General features: G+C 36.7%; 1 protein-coding gene across 2 annotated transcripts in view; it reads left to right on the top strand.

Moving 5' to 3' along the window:
* LCBK1 (long-chain base (LCB) kinase 1) overlaps positions 1 to 22,814 on the top strand; it is a 44,191-nt gene that overhangs the window by 3,109 nt on the left and 18,268 nt on the right. For both annotated transcript variants that reach the window (XM_088977257.1, XM_088977258.1), the window contains exons 3-7: positions 7,248 to 7,798; positions 7,908 to 8,276; positions 10,479 to 10,572; positions 10,697 to 10,734; positions 18,229 to 18,375. In XM_088977257.1, the coding sequence (XP_088833383.1) occupies positions 7,373 to 7,798; positions 7,908 to 8,276; positions 10,479 to 10,572; positions 10,697 to 10,734; positions 18,229 to 18,375 (1,074 nt within the window). In that variant the 5' untranslated portion in view covers positions 7,248 to 7,372. The remainder of the gene's footprint in view (positions 1 to 7,247; positions 7,799 to 7,907; positions 8,277 to 10,478; positions 10,573 to 10,696; positions 10,735 to 18,228; positions 18,376 to 22,814) is intronic.

Raw genomic sequence — 22,814 nt, 5'->3', positions numbered from 1 at the left:
TCACCTAGCTTGTTGCTATCTGATGAATCAACATTGAATTTGATGTTGAAGACATAAATTACAAGATTGTAGGTCATACCTATGATGCAGAGTTAAAATGGTTTATCCCATGTTGGTGTGCTTGGTGCACCTACACTCGTATGCGAGGCTCATTTTGTAGGGTGCACCTCTCCCGACCCCAGATTTGCCTCACCTAGCTTGTTCCTATATGATGAATTAACCTTGAATTTGATGTTGAATACATAAATTACAAGATTGTAGGTTATACCTATGATGCAGTGTTAAAATAGTTTACCCCATGTAGGTTTGCTTTGGGTGCACTTAGGCTCATTTTGTAGGGTACACCTCACCTGACCCCAGATTTGCCTCACCTAGATTGTTGCTATGTTTTGATGAATTGACCTTGAATTTATGTTGACTACATAAATTACAAGATTGTAGGTCATACCATTGATGCAGAGTTGAAATGGTTTATCCCATGTAGGACTTGGACTACAAGTCTACAAGCTTAATGCTAAGTTGTTAACAACATGATACTCTAAACAATTCAGCTAATAGGCTTTTTGAAATACTTTATTTATCTGAACATGGTTTTTCTTATTATGTATGTTATGCTTTTCTTTTATTTTCTAGTAAAAAGTGGAAAATTATTTTGTTCAGGCACATTACTCACCTTGTGTCTTGTGCCTAAGGCTCTAAGAACCCCTTGTGCTTTAGTTGCAGTTCTTGCTTTGCAAAAGACTGGATGAGAAAATGGTATTTCTGGAGGATAAAAATCTTTAGCTATGGAGTTTGATTCTTTACCATGTTCATTCATATGGCCATGCTATGCTGTAGCCTCTATAGAAGGTTCTTTCTTATTAATTCATACACTTTGTACCTTTTAGTAAGGTATTCTCTTTTCTTTTTACTAAAGAAACAGTTTTGTTGAATCATTGGCAATGCTTTCCAAGTGGCATTTTTTGATATAAATCAGGCAATTTGCATAAATTGCCTTCATTTTGGGCATTTTAGTAGAAAGACACTAAGGGATCTTCAATGACCGTGATCAGCATTGTCCACATTATGAAGTTCTTGGTAGAAATAGCTAATTGGATTCTTGAGTGAAAGAACCCAGGGTTCTAAAATGCAAAATTCTGAGATTGTAAACTTCCTTTTCCAGGTTTGCAAACTAAGGTCATTTTTCCAACATAAATGATTCCAATTTCTACCATTTCAGAAATTGAAAATGTTAACATCAAAATGCGATTGCCAAACCTCAGGTTTTGAAATTGTCATGAAACCCAAGGCATTCATTATCATCATTATCTAAGCCTTGTCTCAACTATATGGGGTTGGCCACATGAATTCCTGTTTCACCATTCCATTCTGTTCAGTGCCATATCCATTGTTAGAACCCAAGGCATTCCAAAATCCAAACATTGCTACAAGAATAAGAAACTTGAGGCTTTTTAAATCTGGAAATCAATTTCCAGATTCAAGGGAAAGTAGGTTTTGGGGTCTGATTGTAGAAAAATGTGCTAAGAGATTGGCAATGTGGAAGAGGAACTATGTTTCTTTAGGTGGGAGAATAACCTTAATAAAAGCCACCCTAGCAAACCTACCAACTTTCTATCTTTCTGTCTTTAAGATGCCACAAAGGGAGGTGTTAAAGCTAGAGAGGATCATGAGGGATTTTTTTTTATGGGAGCCGGGGGAAGGAAGGAAGGATCACCTGGTTAAGTGGGAAATTGTCTGCAAGAGTAAGGAACAGGGGGGGGGGTTGGGATTGGGGAATATAGGAAAGAAGAATATAGCGTTGTTGGGCTAGTGGTTATGGAATGGCCTTTGGAGGGGATAGGTTGTGGCACGAGGTAATTGAAAGTATACATGGGCAAGCAGACAAACATTGGGATGTTGGTGTATGTCAATGGGCTGTGTTGGCTTCTCTGTGGAAAGCCACTCATGGTATTCTTCCCAGTTTCTAAGCCTTATCAGGTATGATGCATGTACTGGAGACAAGGTTTTATTTTGGGAAGACATTTGGACTGGTAACTCTACCCTTAAGAACCTTTTTCCCTCATTGTATTCCCTTTCTTTGTTTACCCATTGAAAGATTTTCTTCTTTTCCCTCTGCGATTGGTGTTAGTTGGGAATTCGGCTTGAGAAGAATTTTAAGAGATCATGAATTCGATCAGGTTGCTCTTCTTTTGCAAACCCTTAACCCTTTTCTCCTGGATCCCTCACATCTAGATGGTCAGGTTTGGACACCCCATCCTAAGGGCCTCTTCTCTTGTGCCTCCTTTTTAGATTTGTTGTGCTCTACTCCCTCCCCTCTTCCCTTTCATTCTAAAAAATTTTGGTCTGAACTCATCCCACCTAAGGTTGGAGCTTTTTTTGTTGGGAAGTCCTCCACGGTAAAGTAAACACTTTGGATTTGCTGCAGAAAAGAAGACCATCCCTTTGTCTTTCCCCAAATTGGTGTGGTTCTCTATAAAGTTAATGATGAGATCTGTGACCACTTGCTAATTTCTTTCCCTATAGCTGCAGACCTCTGGGAAAATCTATTTGTACTATTTGGGTGTAGGTGGAACTTATCTTTTCAAGCCGGTAACCTTTCGACCCTTCAACCTTCACTTAGCCTAAAAGAAGGGGTAGGGTTTTGTGGAGATGTGCTAGGGCTGCTATGGTGTAGACTATATGGGAGAAGAGAATTGCCAGAATTTTTAGCAACAAGGAAAAAAGTGTGAAGGCCATATGCGATTGTGTTGTAACTAGGGCCTTACATTGGGCCAAAACATTGGATTTATTTTTCCCGATGGTCCTTTGATGATATGTGGCAGAATTGGGAAGTTGTAGCGAGGAGTTCTGTGGTTAAGGTAAGGCCTATAGTAGATTGGGCCCCTCCTGATGTAGTATTTATCAAGCTCAGTTTTGATGGCAGCAGCCTTGGCAATCTGAGGCCTTCAGTAATAGGGGTGTATTCAAGAATGCTGAAGGTCACATAGTTGATCTTTATTCGGGCCCGGTAGGAGTGGGGGACTCTATCCATGTGGAGCTCCAAGCAATATTGCAGGGAGTACAGTTTTCTAGAGAGCTGTATTTTGATAAACTGTTAATTGAGGGGACTGCAGGTTGATAAAGGATGGCTTAAGGATCTGGACTCTGTAATTTTGGTCTTATGGGGAATCAATGAAAAGATTTAACTGGTTGACCACCAATTTGTCTCTGAGAATTCATTGGGAAAGGAGGCCAGCTAATGGGATAGCAGACTACTTAGCTAAGCAAGGAGTGCACAGGGATCATCTCTTTTGGGCTCAACTGTAATTTTTCAGTTTTTGTTTTGTTTTGTTTTTGAGGCTGCAGCTCATGCCTCTCCTTGGGAGGCTTCATTGTATATGCTATTTCCATTGTCAATTAATTAATAAAGTTCCCCATTACTTTATTAGAAAAAAATCAATTTCCATTTTTGTGGAATCCACTGTGTATGCTTTGCTGATATAATATGTGGGCCCTGCTTAGACAAAGGAGAATTTGGATCATGTTAAAGAATGTAATGATGTTTTCTTCATGTGATGCCAATTTGATAAAGAACCAGATTTTGGAATTTAAGTATAGGCCCTAGTTTTCATGAAATGACATCCCCAGGAAATCGTTTTAGTTAGTGAAATTTCTTGTTTCTCAGTTCCAATCACAGTTGATATCTCTAGGAATCTTGGTTTATGTTGGGTTTTTGAGATTTTGAGTGTGAGAATGCTCTTTGTCTCCACTAGAAGTTGATGAGGGGAGTTTCAAAAGTACTAGAAGTTGATGGGGCAGGACTGCAGATAAGTAGGAGGTATCTTTAGAGGTGGTGTTGGTGGTCTAGTGGAAGTTTTGGGTTGTTGCAAGCATGGTTTGCAAATCAGCAAAATTTCCCTGAAAGCTCCCCATTTTTCTAGGTTGTGATACAAAATTTTCCAGGAATCCTTTTCCATAGTATCTCTGATATTTTGCAGATATGTTGGTGAAATTTCGGATTTCATTGATAGACTATACATTTTAGGTTTAAAATTTTAGAATAGTATCAGAAACTTTACAAATTTGATTAAAATCATCATAGTTCTTTAAAAATCTTTTCCTAAATGAACCCGTGGAGAATTAGTGGTTGGATCATTGGCTTACTATTTTTTTTGAAAGGTAAAGTCTAAAAGTTATAATGATAAAAGAAAAGGGAGACCCCTAATAAATACAAGGCTAACCCCTTCCAGCTGAAAAGGAAACAATGGTAAATTGTATAAACATCAGATACAAAAAGTGAAGAATTTTGGAATTAGAGGCTGGTGAAGTCCTTAAGGCAAGTCCATCTGACCAATAGCCTCTCTGCTCTATGTATCATTGATTCTTGGGAGGAGGGCTTACCCTTGAAAATGCGGTTATTCCTCTCTCCCCAGAAGGACCAACAGATTACTAAAGGAGTAGAACACCACAGAAAGCACCTCTTTTGCTGAAACCATACTTCTGGCGAGCAAGAGAAAATATTGCGTTCATCCTGAGGCGGTACCCATTGACTCCCCAAATAATTTGATGAAATGTGTCCATACAGTGTATGAGAATGAACTATGTAGCAGGAGGTGGTCAATTGACTCCCAATCATTTTCACACAGAGTGCTGATTCACGAAAATCATCCCTCTAGGATGAGATTATTGATAGTTAAAATCTTGTTCAAAATAGCTGTCCAAGTGAAGAACACCAATTTGGATGGGGTATCGACCTCCAAATCCACTTCCATGGAACCCCTCCCTGGGTGTGAATTCAACAATAGATGGGCATAGGATTTCACCTGAAATTCTCATCTTTGTTACCTTTCCACCACCTGCTACCCATGTGATTGGCTTACTATTTTCATATGATTCACTTGCAAAGTAACTATAATTCAAAAAAAAAAAGAAAAATGCACATAATTACAAATGAGGACTTTCAATCTAATCAAAACATATCCATCCTATATATAAAAGTGTGGATGCAGAGTGAAAGTTTTTTTGGACTAAAATTACCCTCTATTTCTTTGTTTGAGAAAGGGTATAAAAGTCATTTTATTACAAATTTAATGCTAGTTTTAATGGCTAATAAAATGGCCATATTTGTGTATTTATTTCATCTCTAATTGTAAAATGTAATTTTAGATCTATGTCAATATTTTTAATAATATAAACCCATATATATTTTAAAATCGATTCATAAAGAAAACTACAAAAATGTAGAAAAAACTAGACACATTTATGATATTTTTATTAATCAAATAAAAAATATATTTTTATTAATAAGTGTAACAAACAAGAATTATTTTTATTGATAATGAAAAGAAATGCATTATTTAGAACTGACCAAAAATGAAATTATTTTATTGTTTGGCAAAGAGCAATAGTTCAACTTTTGGGTCAAATGTGTTAACCTTTAACGTCATAGTAAATAAAAAATAATAATAAAACGTAAAAATAAAAAATGAAAAAAAAACATAAAATTTTCCAAAAAAACATTCAAGCTCATGTATAATGTCATATATTTATCATATTAAACAAAAAGTAGGTGTGACATATCATGATTATTTTTACAACAGAAATACAAAAAAAATATAGAAAATTTGAACACATCTATAATTATATATTTATACTACTATTAAAAATATGAATAAGATTGTGGAACTTTCTTTTGACTAAAATACTCATTTCTGAATTTAGTCCCTATTTAATTGTGAGGTTTAAATTGTAAATTAAACTACTGCTTTTCACCTCATTCAATTCCCTCTATCTAAATCTTAATTTTTTTTCTGATAAATGGACAAAAAAAGATACACAAAAAAAATAAAACATTACAAAAAGAAGAGTTTAGTCTACTCGATCTGATTATCACATATTTGGATGAAGTGTTTATGTAATCAGATTTGGATTTTGCAACCTGCATCCAATTCATAATAAAAAAACAAAAAAAAAAATATAAAAATAAAAAATAAAAAATACATAAAGTTTATGAAAAATTTTGGATGCATTATTATATCATCTAGAATTGTCATGTGCAAAGCACATGAACACTTACTGATTACATTCCCCATCCCCGACCCCGACCCCCAAATCATCCCCCGATCCCCATCGGGGAAAGAAATTCCCCTCCATCCCCGACCCCGACGGACTCATCGGAGACCTGAATCCCCGACTTGAGAGAGAGACTCCAGACTTGCGACTTGCGAGTAGATTCAGATCTGTACTGAAGTAGATTCAGATCTGTAATCTGTTTGAGATTTCAAAAATCAGAAATCAAAAGCATTGAGAGAGAGAGGACCATTACGGGCTTTGAGTTGCAGCATTGCCTCACCTGGGAGAGAGAGAGAGAGAGAGAGAGAGAGAGAGAGAGAAGGAAGAACAGATCAACGAAAGAAGAAGAGTAGGGCACTACCATACTAGGGTTTTGTGTTTCAGGCTTTCAGCCGCCGCATCTGTTCTTTCATCTTCGTCTGTCGAATGGTAGTAGAAGAGTCTTAACGGAAGAAGAAGAGTAGGGCACTACCATACTAGGGTTTCGAGTTTCAGGCTTTCAGCTGCCGCATCTGTTCTTTCTTCTTCGTTTGTCGAGTGGTAGTAGAAGAGTCTCTCGAGAGTTTTAAGTTTTTGTCTTTTTAGTCTTTTACTTTTTTACTCTTTTTTGAGTTTTTGTAATCTGTGTAATGTTTAATTAATTGTTAGTTGAAATTGTTATTTGCTAATCAAATAATTCATAATATAATAATATATTATACATATTATATTAATCGGGGCCGGGGTGGGGATTGCATTCCCCACCCCCATCCCCGTCCCCAATCGGGGATTCAATGTTAGCCCCATCCCCGATCCCAACCCCACCAAAGAACTCACCATACCCGGCCCTGCCGGGTCGGGGAGCCTGGGTACCCGTCGAGGATGGGGAAAATTGCCATCCCTAGCTATAGCCCTATCATAAGCTAAGCCAGCCCTAGCCCATGATCACACCTACTTGAATGGTGAATTGTGAACCCTCTTACATCATTTTGTCATGTTGAATAGTTTAAAGTATATATGCTATTATCCTTTAATAATCTCTTCAGTCTTCAGGTTGGGATTGGGTAATTATAGTTCACCTTCTTAGCATTCTATTTTTTTTGGTAGGTTATTGGCATTCTGGATTACTTGGAACTATCATGCACATCTTTCTCTTCAACAAGTAGAATGTAAACTCTTTCTGAATTTTCTGATACTCAATTTAAGTAACTATGCAGGTTCTATTATACTGGCATTTGTTGGTCCTGTTGTGGCTTCTACTATACAGATTGTATGAGGTTCGTCTTGCCATTTGCACTTTGTGGTTTGCAGTTTCAATTAAGGATTTTATTGTGGAAAGCAGATGCAGAATAGTGGAAATCTTTCTCAGAATATTAGTCCTTTGAGGTTGACCACTCAGCAGTCTCTTCGCCGTTTGGGCAGTAGATGTTCTCAAATAGCAACAGGGCAGCATTGTTCTCCTACTGTATTTCCGGAAAAACGTGGCAAAGTAAAAGCTTTGAGGCAAAATGAGGTCAATGATACCAGTGACAATACAGGAAAATTAAAGACACATGACCACAGGATTGACATAGGAGATGAACATTCTGATCTGCTGGGATACACTATATTTTCTGGGAGACTCATTTTGGATAAGAGAACATCCAGCGGAGATGCAGATGCACAAACATCAAAAGAAACTAGGAACCAAGATGCAGTTGATGCCAAATTGACAAGCAAAGCATTAGTCTGGGGATCACATATGTTGTCTCTGGATGATGTGATTTCAGTATGTTCTTTCTAATCTTTTTGATCCTTATACCTTAATAATCTTTTCCCTTCTGATTTTTGGAGTATCCTAACCTGAGAAATAATGGTTTAAACCATGATATTGGCAGGTATCATATAATGCGGGTCTTAGACATTTTACAGTTCATTCTTACCCAATCAGAAAGGGATCCTGTGGTCTTTCCTGTTTCATGAAGCCTCAAAGAAGTCGAAAGGACTTTCGCTTCATTGCTTCTAATGTAGAAGAAGCCCTTCAATGGATTAGTGGATTTGCTGATCAACAGTGTTTTGTGAATTGTTTACCTCATCCCTTAGTTTCTTCCAAGAAGCAGGCGTCTGACATGGTTGTTAATGATTTCCTGCCTGAACCAAATATCAAATGTAAAAGCCCACCAAGAATACTTGTAATACTAAATCCGCGTTCTGGTCATGGTCGCTCAAGTAAAGTTTTCCATAGCAAAGTGGAACCAATATTTAAGGTTTGTTGCATTTCTGTTCATGTATTTTAGTTTCTACATCTGGTTACCATGCAGGTTCTGTTTTGGGGTGGGCGGTAGGTTCATCTCTTTGTTTGGGCTTGGGCCATTGGAGAACATTTATTTTTCTTTTGGTTTGGGGAGTTTTATACTAGTTTTTTTTTTTTTTTTTTTTTTTTTTGTATTTCTACTTGAATACGACTTCCACTGCTTCCGATCAGATGAAGAAAACCTGTCATATAAGTTTGCCTTTATAATACATGTAACATATACCTGATTTTTTTTCATAGGTAATAGAAAACTTAGATAAGAAATGAGCATACAAGCCGAGAATGGAAGAGGGAGGCCAAGAAGAAAAAAAAGGGAAAAAAAAACTTGAAGTAGTAACCTCCACAATACCTAATGCATTGACAACCACAAAATAAATGGAAACCTGGCTTCCCTCCTAACAGGTTAATAGCACCCAACCAAAAAATGAGATTCTCAACATAAACCCCACAACACATTCATCAGCACGACCTTATCAACAACCCAAAGCAAACATCAATTCTCAACTACTGGACCATAGCCTCCTTAAACCCCAACCTTCACACGGAATATCAAATCTTGACAGTTTTGCCTCATTTCTCCTCCACTCTCACTTTTACCATGAGTATTATCTGCCCACTTTCAACCTGGGTTCTTCATAATCTCATCCTGCAAGAAACTCAAGTCCACATGGCCACCAATGACATCTGTCCTACTTGTCTCTGTATACTAAGGAAACTCAGACCCCCTTTCTGATGCTTATGCTTTTTCATATCATGTTCCTCAATCCCTGCCCAAGGACTTGTATTCTTATCTACCTTATTTCATCTTCATGATCTAATAATTTAAGTTTTATGCAGTGTATGGATATGGAAAGATAAAATTTGCTGAATACTAATTTCAATGGGTTTTGCATTGGACAAAACATGACAAAATTCTGTTGAAGATTCTTAAGTGGGCTTATGTTGTAATACTAACATGCTGAGTTCCATTAAATGACAGTTGGTTTGAAGAGTTTATAAGTATAAAATGATCAATTTGCATTCAGATTGACAATTATCAGACTTGGTATTATGACTTATGCAACCTGTTGTCTGGCTTCCTCGGGGAACAGTCTATTAACAGTGCATTATTGTTATTTGTTCAATATCAGATCATAAACTTTCATTAAAGACATTGAAAAATAGAAAAAGGTTCAACTTCCCAAGGAATGGAAATACAGATATAGGCCAAAGGGCCTGACTCATCCCATATACGAAAGATGACAAAATAAAAATGTCTATCTCTGCAGGGCAGACCACCAGTACAACTCTGCCTTAACCATTGTTATGGAAAGAGAGTCCACTTGGGAGTTAACTGACCTCTGGACCTAATTGAATGAGATACTCATGCTAGCTGCCAGAGATCAAGCTTCTTTAATCTAGTGCCTATAGATACAAGGACCAGCATCCTGTTATGCATCCACCCAACCTCAACTCAACTTGGCTAACCCTTGTCCTATCTGTATGGGTTGGCTACAGGAATCATATTCCACCATTCCATGCTGCTCAGTGTTGTATCTGTTAAATTATGGGCCCTGAAATCATTTCTCAGTACTTCAACCCATGTCTTTTTTGGCTTGCTCTTATCTCTTATAGATCCTTAAACTGGCAACAGATCTCTTCTCGTTCATGCTATAGATGGTCTTCTTTGCATGTGGCTGAACCGGCTTACTCTACTTTCCCCTCATTTATCACTTATTGGGGCTACTCCTAAGTTCCTACAAATTTGTTCACCTGACTACCACTTTGAAATCACTCAACCTATCTACTCATTAACATGCATTATATTGAAACAAGGGGTCAAAGAAAATTGTACTGGGGATTGATTGATTAAGGCTGAATGGTCCTTTATGTAATTTGGTTGCTAGAAGGCTAAGCCAAGGCAAGCTGTCAAGGAGGATGTGAAGAACTTTAATGTATATACCTATTTCTATTTAATAAAATTTAACAGTTACTGATTGAACTAGAGAAAAAATATAAGATGCATTATACAGATATGGTAAATTGATGAGGAGCCCAGGTATTATACAGTTAATAGCATCACAAATTTTCTGTTCTTCTTAGAGAGATAAAAAAGGTACGTTTCATAGTTTTCTATAAATATTCATAATTATGCTGAGTTCCAAACTTATGCCAGCTTGCAGGGTTCAAGATGGAGGTAGTCAAAACACAATCTGCTGGTCATGCTAGAAAACTTGCTTCCAGTGTTGAACTTAGTACATGCCCTGATGGTAGTACTGACCCATGCTTACTAAGTTATGATATTTATTTATTGGGTTGTACTTATGCATCAAATTTATTATTTATTATGTTATACTTAATGCATGCAACATTTTTTTCTGGATTTTCGTTCAGGAATAATATGTGTTGGAGGTGATGGAATTGTTAATGAGGTTAGTAATTTTCTATTTTTTGTCATTATTTCTTTTCTTTTTTTGTCATTTAAACAAGACCCCTATTCCGTGATATGATAACTATAATTACAGGTTTATTCTTGTGGTCTGTTATTTCTGGTTTGTGTCCACAGGGTCATGTTGACTCACCTTTTATTTCTGTTAAACAAGACCCCTATTCCGTGATATGACAATTGTATCTTTTATTTCTGTATTTTAGTAAAGAATTTGATTCCATTTCTACCCCCAAATTCCATCTAATCCAAACACTGCAAGGTTTGTCTAGGGAGCAAACTTACACCAATGTACAATAACTACGGAACCAAACTGATTCTACCATTTGGAGAAGATTTGCAATGGCTATTGGTTAGATAATTGCATCCTGCCATGATACCCTTGTAAGTCCCCATAATAATTTTATGGGAAAAATGGAAAATTACCTCAAAAGGCATGATTATATTAAATATTACCTTTAGGGATGTCAACTCTAGCACATTGCTTTTTTGTTTGAGAAAAAAAATGTTAAGCAGTTTTGATTTAGTATTTGGAGTTTCTTATTAATGATTCTGGCATGCATTTTTATTTTGGATTGATTTTGATGGGAAATTTATTCGTTTGGTTTCTTTTTCTTATTTCCATATTAGGTAATTGGTAATCAACAATTACCAACTAGTCTAAGGTATCCATTTGGAATTTTCCTCCCTTTGCTCCACATATGCAGTTATTGAGCTTCATGGTGATGGTTGAATTGAACTGCATGCCACCATAATCATCTAACCCTTATCCCAACTATATGTGGTTGGCTATGTGAATCCTTTTTCTTTTGATAAGTACGTGGAATTTATATATCGGGGAGAAAAAGGTACAATGCTATCAGTACAGATATTATCAATATAAGCATCCCTAAGAGAGGTGTTAGGTGCAACCTCTCCCATCATAATGAAAAAAATTATAATTACAACCACATCCAATACAATTGTTCACTATCCACCCCTTGCTTAGAGAGAGTATCAGCTAAAGCATTGGCTGTTCTCACCCATTGTATTCTCAAAGTGATGTTTCTTGTCAGCCATTTAAATTTCTTCATCTTGTTTTTTTAGCCCCAAATTACAGCTTTGGCTCCTTTAACCACCCCAACCACTTTAGAATCACTTTCAATTATCACATTCTCCAAGTTCATCTCATTTGCAATTTGTACTCCCTGTAGTACTGCAAAAGGTTCTGCTCTAGTAGAGTCTCTCACTCCCACTGGGCCTGAGAAGATGGCAATGATATGCCTTTCTTTATGTCTAAAAGATCCCCCAACTCTAGTAGGGCCTGAATTACCTTGGCTGCTTCCATCAAAGTTCAATTTGAAAAAATATTCTGGAAGGGGCATCCACTCTTGAGATTACTTTTTCTTTCTTGGAAGAGCTCCTTGCCATTACATACCAGTTCCTCCAAAAGTTGGCTATGTGAATCCTGCCTTGCCATTCTTTTCTGTTTAATGTTATTATTTTAAACATTTAAATTGTCAAACATATTTCATGCTATTACTTCAAATGTTTTCACTAGAGTATTTTCTTTATATTTCAAGTTAAATGCATATCTGAATATTCAAATTCCTTGGCAGATTTCATGCCATTATATGTAGTAGTGGGTTAGAGATTTTTCTATTTTAACTAAAAACTTCATTTATAGTTAGAGAAAATATACAAGAATCACATGTAGGAGTTGGTTGATCTTCTTATGGGGGCAGATGGCTGATGGATATTTTGAAAGGTATGAAGGCAGCTAGTTGCAAAAGGATATAATTAGACTTGCAATATTAACTACACCAAAATGTTTACTACTGTAGCAGAGATGAATCCTATTAGAGATCTCCTGTCCTTGGCTGTTAATTTTTCATGGTGTCCCCATCAATTGGATATTAAGAATGCTTTTTTGAATTGAGATGCTTAGACCTTAGACATACAATATTGACTGGACCATAACATTTTCTGTAATAGCAAAGTTGAAATCTGTAAGAGTTCTATCCTTGGATGTTAATTTTTTATGGCTTGTCCACCAGTTGGATATTAATAATGCTTTTTTGGATATGAATTTAGAGGAACTATGTATGATTTAATCTCCAAGTTTCTAGATTTAACGTAGTGGGGGGAAATGCAAGTCATTTAAATTGGAAATGTTACATTATTGCTTGGTGGGCCAATTTCTTTATGTTAATTTAAGCAAATGGAGCATTATAGATTGGGTGAATAGAGAATGGCACAGGTTTGGTCCTGCGAGTATTAGAACGAGGGGGGATGGTTTATTATTATTGAAGTGTTAAGACTGGTTGTCCCTAAGGATTAGGCACCTTGAGCTACAATTAGACTTCTAGCCCTCAACAGTGGGTGGATTAAGAAACAATCACTATTCTAAGTTAGTATGGATCCTTGTTGCAAGTATTCCTTAGCATGCCTAGTGTCTAAAGACTTTTAATATCATAGGAGATTTCATTAGTTGTTTCAAGAAACATGTTCAAAAAATAAATTTAGCAAAAATGCAAAAGTTGTGATGAATGTGGGAAAATGATGCATTGCAGCCTTCTGCAGCAATAGATGTAGGAAAACAATTTGTGAAGAGATTTGAGCATCCCTAATTTACCTAAACATATGAAGGGAGGAACAATCAATAGTTGTAGCCTGTAAGCCTGTACCAAGATTTAGAAACTGATAGTTTTCTTTACAATTGTTTCCTTTTATGCCAGCTAGAAAATTTCTGTTCATAGTTGCATAATTTAGCAACTTTCTATGTCATTTAGGAAACTATTAGGCAACTACTATTTTGAAGAGTTTTTACTTTTTAGCTTTCTATTATCCGGTTTCCATGTTTGCAAGTTTCTATTTTTCTGGTTTCAAGTTTTGGATTATTGATAGTTCTAAGTGTTGGTTGGATTAGAAATCAAATTTAACATGGCCAAATTATAAAAAAATTCTAACCCAACCTATGAACTGATTTCCCAATAATTTTGAAATCTGAATTTCCGAATCGATCTTGCACAAAACTGGACCAGATTTGAAATCCAAGTTAAATGCTGATCGTAATTGATATGGAGTCCACAAAAGCAGCGCCCAGTGTGGTAGTTCATGCCCAATATCAAACCTAGATCGGTCTCCTACTGAAGATGGTGCATCAGTGTGTGTGGAGCCGATTCAACGATACAGTTTCCGCAAAACTGAACTCCAACCTCCTTGGATCGATGCAGCTGTTATTGGGAAATCTGTTATAAGTCGAAAGGTGTAGAAGAGATAGGAGCAGACCAAGACAATTAATATGGCATTGAATAGAGTGGAATGATAGAACATGCTTTGTGTAGCCAACTCCATATAGTTGACACAAGACTTGGTTGAGTCAAGATGCAATTAAGTTTCAAGTTTGTCAACGAGGGGGACCTGTCTTGGATTGATGTTTGATTAGCTAGGGTTCTAGTCGAGGTGGATAGCTTGGATAAAATACTAACAGTTGTGGTTCTGCTATTTGTAATAGAGCTTTATGAGGTTGCATCATAATTGAAGAGGAAAAACTGGTTATTTTTATTCCAAGAAATAGAGAATTTGGAGATTATCCAATCCATCAAAAGGTTGGGGATGTTGGATTGCTGAAAAGAGGTATTGTTGCACGCAGAAGTTGAGTTGTCAAGATGAGAGGTTGAAGAAGATTATATTTAGGTTGGGGAAGGTAGAGATGGAATTTTGCAATGGACAGGAAGACGTGTAGATGATAGGTATTGTTAAAGTTATTAGGTGGCAGGGCAGTTTGGTCTTTTTTATAGATATTTTATATTCTCTTTTGTATTGTATTTGAATAAGGGCACAAATGTCTTTTTACATATCATTAGTAAAAGAAATGAAATTGGGTCGGCAGTTAGAGATAGGAGTTTGAACTCTGTTTTGCTGAAAAAAACCTTCTGTTTATTCTCTTCTTCTTTCTTTCTCTTTTCTCTCTCAATTTGACTGTTCTCCTCTTTTGTTGCTGTTTTTCTCTTGTTTTAATGGCTGTTTAAGGAAGATTACATGGTATCAGAGCAGCAGTAATCAATTGAATAGCCTTTGATACCATTTAGTTCTTTCTATAGAGTGAACTGTCTCCATACTTGAAGTGAAAAAAAAGACTAAAAAAGGACTGGTTGTTATTGAGGAAAGGAGGCTTCCATGCCTCAGGTTGCAGTAGTTTGTGGTTTTCTAAGCACCCTCTAATTGACAGCCCGAAGAGCGGTGCTTTTTTGATGTTCACTTGTTCAGATCAATTGTTTTAGTCTTTTATCAGTGTGTGGTGATTGAGTGATGTGGTGTGGTGTGGTGTGGCGACAACTTAGTTGTGTGGTTATAAGATTGGCTAGTGGTCCAGGTAAGTGGTTGATTATTTTTTTTTAATGATTTTTCGTACTGAAAATTGGGTGCTCCAGGCCATGGTTTATTATACAAGAAAGGAGGAGATTTATTACTGGAAAGATATTTATATGCACATTGGGCAGGGTCCTCAATGGGCAGGAAGTCTACTACAGGTTATTGCACCTTTTCTTTTTGTGGAAATCATATCACTTAGAAGAGTAGGAAGTAAAGCGTGGTTGGTAGAATTAGTTAAAATTCTAATTACGTGGTGCACATGCTTAAACAAGGACATGGATCAAAGTAGCATGTAGCTGACTTCATATAGTTGGGATGCTTAGATGATGATTCTAATTGTGTGGCTGAATGGGTGATAATGAAAAAATAAATGGTGGTATGGCCATTATCAATGCTGGTCTTAGCTATCTAGGGTCTTGAGAGGGGTTGACTAGATATGGACCTTACCTTTGGTAGCTTTTGTACACAGTAGCCAGTCTCAAACTTGACACACTTGTTAGCTTGAGATTTTACTATTGCACCAACAAATGGTCCATGAAAAAGACGAGGTGTTTGATAATAATTATTATTTATAATACCCAATACCCACAATTTGGTAATACATTGATTCTTGTCTATTGATACATGAGATAAGGGTTGGAGGTAGTGAGGTGAATTTGTGGAGTTGAGGCGGCTTTCAGAAAGTAGTGTTGATGTTCAGGTCAATATGGTCAACAGGAGTAACAGGTGCAAATAGCTAGGGATTGCTAGAGGTTTGTGGTTGAAACTTTTGTTTAGAGAAATGAGAGTGTTTTGGATATTGACACAGCAGCAAATAATGTAACTGATTCGCTTGCAAGGCGAGGGGTGAACAGGGAAAGATTTTTTTGTGGGTTTACATTATAACTGTAATTTGATTGTAAGAACAGACGAGTTAGATAGCAAGGGCTATCCTAACATCTATGTATTGTAATTTCTATACATATATTCTTTTAACTTAAAGAATTAATTACATTGTTACCAATAAAAAATCTTTTGTCTGGAAGAGAAGGCAAATCTGAATAAAGGTAGTGGTAGGAAGACTATTCTAAGAAATTTATTGGAGAATAAGTGTTGAGAGGCCAACCTAATTTGTCAAATAACAAATAATGGTAAGGGATCAGGTGGCATGGATTGTGAATCAGAGTGCTTGTCTTTGGAGAACGACATACTAGTTCAATCTGAGTTCCTGGAAGTCATTGACTTGTACCAAAATCAAGTTTGAAAAGAAGATGAAGTGCATGCAAAGAAGGGTGTGTTCAAGATGATACTGTGGATTTGCAGAAGGAATGCTATGAAGATCAAAGCCGTTCAACTGTGGAAATGGAAAAAGAAGGATCTTTCTGTTGTATGGTTGTGCCAACCTTTGATTTGGATATTGAGAAAGATAAGGCAGAACCGATCTTTCCCTTCGATGCTTTTGTAGGGGGGAAAAAAGAATTTAGCTGATAGGACTAGTTGACCTATTGGTGGCTTTGATATTTTGGTTGGGTGTGTGGGGGTTGATTTGAGTTGTAGGAATGGTGGTCCTGGGGTTCCACTAGAGAATTTGTCTGAAGCTTCTGTTATGAAGGATTAAAACACTAGTCTACAATGTTTTAAGGGTCAGAAGAATTAGAGCTTAGTGCATATTATTAAAATTTTCTCTATCCAGAAAGGTGGTTTATATGGTGCTGGCCCTTGTAAGAACTTTCATATGGATGTATAAGAGGAGGATTTTAAGGGATAACATGTGTTGTTCAAAAAATTATGGTAATTTGGACAAGTGTTAGAGGGCTGTCAAGAATGGATTTTGGAAAGTGTCTCAGGGGTTGATGTTCTGCAATCAGCCTAAAGTTGATAGTAGGATTGATTCATTAAATAGCCTCAAAGAGGTTTCCGATAGAGGTAGGGATGTGGAGGAAGAGGTGAAGGGTGGTGGTGGTGGATGGAGTAATGAGATTGAATGAGGTTAGGAAATTGGAAAAAAACTGGACATGAACAAGTTGATTGATAAAACGATGGAGATTGGAAAGGCCATTGGGGTGTTTTATATAGGAGGAGATGTCTCAGCCGTAAAAGTGTTTGAGATGCTGGAGGAATGAGAAAAGAGGATGTTAGAGGAGGAAAAAACAGAACAGAGAAAATCTATCAAAGAGCTGCTTTGTAGGTATTAATTTGGATGAGGGGCAGATAGATCTATATGCCTCCATTTTGGGGTATGCGGTTGGTCAATGGCATTTGAAGTACTTTGGTCTCCCTGTAGGTGGCAACCATAGATCAATTCACTTCTGAAATTTGGTAGCTGAAAGATTTTCTAAGAATTTGCATGTTAGAAGAGGAATTATGTATGTATGGGAAGTGGAATTACTCTAATCAATTCCACTCTATCTAGCCTGCCCATCTATTTCGTCTTGGCTTTTAAAATCCTGGTAGCAGTTGCATAAAGACAAAAAAACTTATGAGGGACTTTCTTTGGGAGCTAGATGAGTCAAAGAAGGATCATTTAGTGAGATGGGAGATTGTAAGATAATGTAAGGGGAGGAGGTGGTGATGGTTAATCATCTCTAAAAGGTCTATGTAAACTTTATATATTATTGCTGTTTATAATTAATATAATTGATTGTCATTTATCAAAAAAAGGGAGATCGTATGCAAGAGCAAAAGCTAAGGGGGGATGGGATTGCACAACATCAAACTCAGCAATGCTGCTTTGTTAGGTAAATGGTTTTGGAGGTTCTCTTTGAATTAGGACATGTTATGGCACTAGGTGGTGGCTGACATGCATGGGCTAAATACTCTTCCCCTGTTATGGCGCTAGGGGGTTTATTATGCATTTATAACCATTTGTTTCCTTGTAATTTATGGCATAGCAAATCTATGGAAGCTATGTTAAGTTACTTTAGCTTGTGGTATAAGAATTGAGCACTACTAGTTTTAGAAATTTCCCTTGAAAAGAAAGAATTTACAACAATGTTAATCCTTTTAAGTCTTTAAAGTAAATGCTCATTCATTATATATTCTACTTTCTTTTTCAGATTCATATTGTGAATTACAGTGGATTAGCCTTTGGCTGAAAATTTCTAATTCAAGTCGCACTTTCTCAAAGTTCCTTTAAATTTTGTAGGTTCTGAATGGTCTTCTTAGTAGAGAAAACCAGAAAGAGGCAATTTCAGTTCCAATTGGCATTATTCCGGCAGGTTCTGATAACTCACTTGTTTGGACTGTTCTAGGAATTAGAGATCCTGTTTCTGCTGCAATAGCTATTGTAAAGGTAACTCAAATTTGTCAATTTTGACATGGTTTTGATACCATAAGTAGTTAATCAAGCAATTCATGACATCCATTTGATTTTGTATAGATAATTTAAGCATCTTGGTAATAGTTTCTTTGGCTATTTGTTTATTTATTTATAATTGGAAATATTTCATTAACAGAAAGGGAAAAGGTAGAAAGCTTTTGAGCTCTCTAAAGAACAAAGGGTCACCAGAAGACCCTATGGAAACAAAATATGGAAAAGAAGCCTAGCCTGGGATAATGGAACTCAACTAACATTCCTTCTTGGAGCCCAGCAATATGGGGTTCAACCCCAAGTAAGTAGAATGTTGAATGGGAAGTATAACAGGTGCTGCAGTGGGATTGTAGGAATATAGGAATCCTGATAATGGAAACAAAATATGGAAAAGAAGCCTAGCCTGGGGTAATGGAACTCAACTAACATTCCTTCTTGGAGCCCAGCAATATGGGGTTCAACCCCAAGTAAGTAGAATTTTGAATGGGAAGTATAACAGGTGCTGCAGTGGGATTGTAGGAATATAGGAATCCTGATTTTTTGAAGTCCCTAACATTTGGAGCACATTAATAATGTGCTATGTGAACTACTTTAGTATTAATGTGTATTCTGAAAAGCCCAGTTAGAGTTTTGATTCAAAGGTTTAAAGATGAACCAATCCAATCATATTTTTCTTAATTTCATGTGAAAATGTGCTTTGAGCATTTTCTTTGCCTTGTGATTGTTGGCAATTGATTTAGAAAAATGATGAAACTTTCCAGATATTTCCTTGGAACTTGAAATGTTTGCACATAACAAATTAAACAATTTGTATTTTTAGATGGTTTACCCATCAGAAAATTTTATTAAATATAAAAAAGCTTAAAGACTTTGCTGAGAACAGCTAGCATGTTCAATGCATGTACAGTAGTGAACCCAAGGTTTAAAATGTTGGTGTTAGTGGAAATGTCGGTCATCCAAGTATAAGAAACATGTCAGAAATGTCGGAAATATCATATAGAATGTAAAAATTATAGACATGGTGGAAACATCATAAGAAAATATAGATTGATATTTTATGAAATGATAGAGGAAGCATAGGCACACCCTTTTAAATTATTATCTCGTTCCAAATCACTAAACTAAGGTTATAGACAAAAGAATGCGTTCAGAAGTTGCCTTGTAAACCTTATGATTCAAGGTTTCATGATAAAATGAGTTAAAGCAAAATTTAAACTCATAGAAAATGTAAGTGGTTGTAATAGATCAACCAAATAATCTATTACACAAAGGAAAACTAATATTTAACTTTCATGCTTGAAATGAACATTGAGCTAGCTCAAAGTGGTAACCATATTAGTTAGGCAGGCAATAATATTGTTGTTTTTTTTTGTTTTTTTGATAAATGCGTGACAGTTTTATCAAGAATTGTAATATTCTACAATCACCCTAAGAGAAGGCACAAGATGTTACCTCCCCTTAGAAATGAGAATATGATCACACTAAACAGAATTATAATTATAAGGTAGCCCAAGACAATTCACCCCTTGATACCCCTTGTTTAGCCAAAGAATCAGCCATAGCATTTGCCAATCTGCTAAGCCAGTGAAATCTAATTGACATGTTCCTTGTAAGCCAATTAACTTTCTTGAGAAGATCCCTATAGCCCAAAAAGACTGTTTCTAGATCCGACATCCAACCCACTACCACCTTAGATTCCCCTTCAACTATCAAGTTCTCCACTCCAAGATGGTTAGCAACCTGTATTCCTTGTACCACTGCTAGTATCTCAGTCCTTGTAGAGTCACCAACTCCCATTGGTCCGGAAAATAAGATAGGATGTTGCTATCCTTATCTCTCAAAATCCCTCCTATACCCAAGGGCCCTAGATTGCCTTGACTGCTCCCATCAGAGTTGATCTTTATCACTCCCTCCAGGGGGGGGGTCTCCAATCTGCTTGTAATCTATTCTTTTTGCAAGTTGTAGACACCACTTCTGCCCAACTTCTCCGAAGATCAACAAAAGAATAATTCACAAAAAAGGTCTGAAGTTTTCAGCTAGAAAATTGTCCTTGTCAATATGCACTCCTTTACTTTAGCAAGGCTTCTTTCCTTTTCTTGAAATATTCTGGCATTCCTCTCCTCCCAAATGGTTCACAAAAAAATTGCTCTGATGCACCTCCACATTAGTTTCCCTCTCTGTCAGTCGCCCAAAGGTAGACGGATCAAAAAGCAGGTTTACTTCAGAGGGAAAGTTCCATTTGCACCCAAACAACATAAAGACTCAATTCCAAATAATAGCAGCAAAAGAACAAAAAATTAGCAAGTGGTGACAGTCCTCACTCTTCACTTAATACAAAATATACCAGTTTGGGGACAGACACAAGGTCTCTTCATTTGCATGTCATCCAAAGTATTGATCTTGCCATGATAAGCTTCCCAACAGAAAACAACTACTTTAGGAGGGATAGGCCTTGACCAGATTTGTTTAAGAGGGAAAACCTGGTAGGAAGGTGTGGAACAAAGGGACTTGAAGAAAGAGACACAAGTGAAGGAGCCAATCGGAGTCAATATCCAAATTCTTTTATGAGGTTTAGGGGATATTGATACTTCACATATCTACAATAGTATCATCGATTTATGTTATAATACTCTCTCTTGTACTCCATATAGTACTGGACCTGCTGGTAGTGTTCACTGGGGAATATGTATGTCATGGAAACTATCTCTTGTACTCCACATAATGTTGGTAGTGTTCACTAGGGGATATGTATGTCGTGGAAACTATCTCTTGTACTCCACATAGTGCTGGTAGTGTTTATTGGGGAATATGCCGACTCCAGGTGCACATTGACCCCTGCGCCTTTTTGCACCTTGCGCCTTGACCTCTCTTTGGGGACATTGTACTATTTTCCATTGCTGATTAATAAGTTTCTTTCAATTATCAAAAAAAAAAAAAGTTCAGAGATTGAACAAGAAAAGTTAAGTCAGCCTTAAGGAGATGGGATGAATTGCAGAGGAAAGGACAATTCAGTGGTGGGCATGTTTTTTGGATAGAAATGTGGTGTTGGAGTTGGAAAGAATTAACGGTCAAAAATCTTTGAGGGTTTTGAAGAAGCAGCCTAATGCGGTTAGAAGATTCAATATTCAAAAAATTCCTAGAAACAATCAAAGTATCGAAGTTGTTTACAAGATTGAAAGGGGGTTTGTTTGGAATTGGACCTATTAAGAAGGTGAAGAAGTCAAAGAAAATTAGTAGAAGCAACAAAGAGTTTCCTATTTAAGTTCATATAGAATTGAGTCTTTTTGTTTTGTAGTTGAAGGTTGTTGTTTGTGTGTGTAATGGGGGTGGTTGTATCTTCAGTGGTTTTTTCTTGTGTTTTCGTAGTTGTTTATGGCTTTTTTTTTTAGTTTGTGTCTTGTTTGTTGGAGTTGTAGGCAACTCTTCTCTCAAGTAACTGCTGGTCACCTTCCTTTATATTTTCTTTTTTCATTTTAATAATTATTTTGTTCTTTTATTACCAAAGTAAAAAGGATCCGATTCTAAGCTTTCTTTTAAAGCCCCATCCTTGGCAAGCTGATCAGCCATCTCATTAGAACTTCTAAGAATCCTTCTGAATGAGCAGTTAATTTGATTTCCAAGAGAAAGCATTCTCTAACACAGTGCCTGAAAAAAGCCAAGAGATAACAACTTGACAGCCCCCTTCCACAACGATGTTGTTTAAATGGCATTAAGTTGGGAAACTAATCAATCACATCAGAAAACCCTGAACTCCATCTGAGCGACTTGTATCTGATGCCTCTCTTCCAAAACTCACACATGTGACAACAACCTTATTATAAGGTTCATCTACTTTAACTGTTGCTTCACCTTGCTTGTCAATTCCCCACAAACATTAAGACAATACCAAACCGTAAACTTGCTTCCATTATTCCAGATCCCAACCACCTGTGGAATGGAGGCTACTTTATGCCCATCTATGAAATTTCTGCCCACAAAAAAATCTTAGGGGAGTTGGTAGCCTTTTTCATCCCCTGCATATATTCCACAAAAATCACCTATTAGTTTTAAATATCAACTCATCAAGGATGAAATGGTAAATTTGAGGGCAGTCTTGGCAAAATTTTAACTGTTAAAAGGTTTGAAGGTTAAACTCTCAAGGAGTGTGTTGATTGGAGTTGGAGATATTGAAAGGGAAGTTCCGTTGGCTTGTGCCAACGCTTTTGAATTCTGAATTGGTGAACTCCCTTTCACTTAATTGGGAATGCCAATAGAGGGGGGGGGGGTACCAAATTCAGGTGCATTGTGGAGACCAATTTTGGAGAGGGTTGAAAGAAGGCTGGAAGGGTGGAAAACAAAATATCTCTTGTTGGGGGGGAAGGGAGAATAACTTTAATTAGAAGTCTTTTCAAGGTTACCAACCTATTATATGTCTTTGTTGA

Source organism: Nelumbo lutea, chromosome 3 (assembly GCF_056320005.1).
Source record: "Nelumbo lutea isolate HS-2025 chromosome 3, American lotus-T2T, whole genome shotgun sequence".
Taxonomy (NCBI): Eukaryota; Viridiplantae; Streptophyta; class Magnoliopsida; order Proteales; family Nelumbonaceae; genus Nelumbo; species Nelumbo lutea.
Note: the sequence above shows the minus strand (reverse complement) of the source record. Positions and strands in the feature narration are given on the sequence as shown.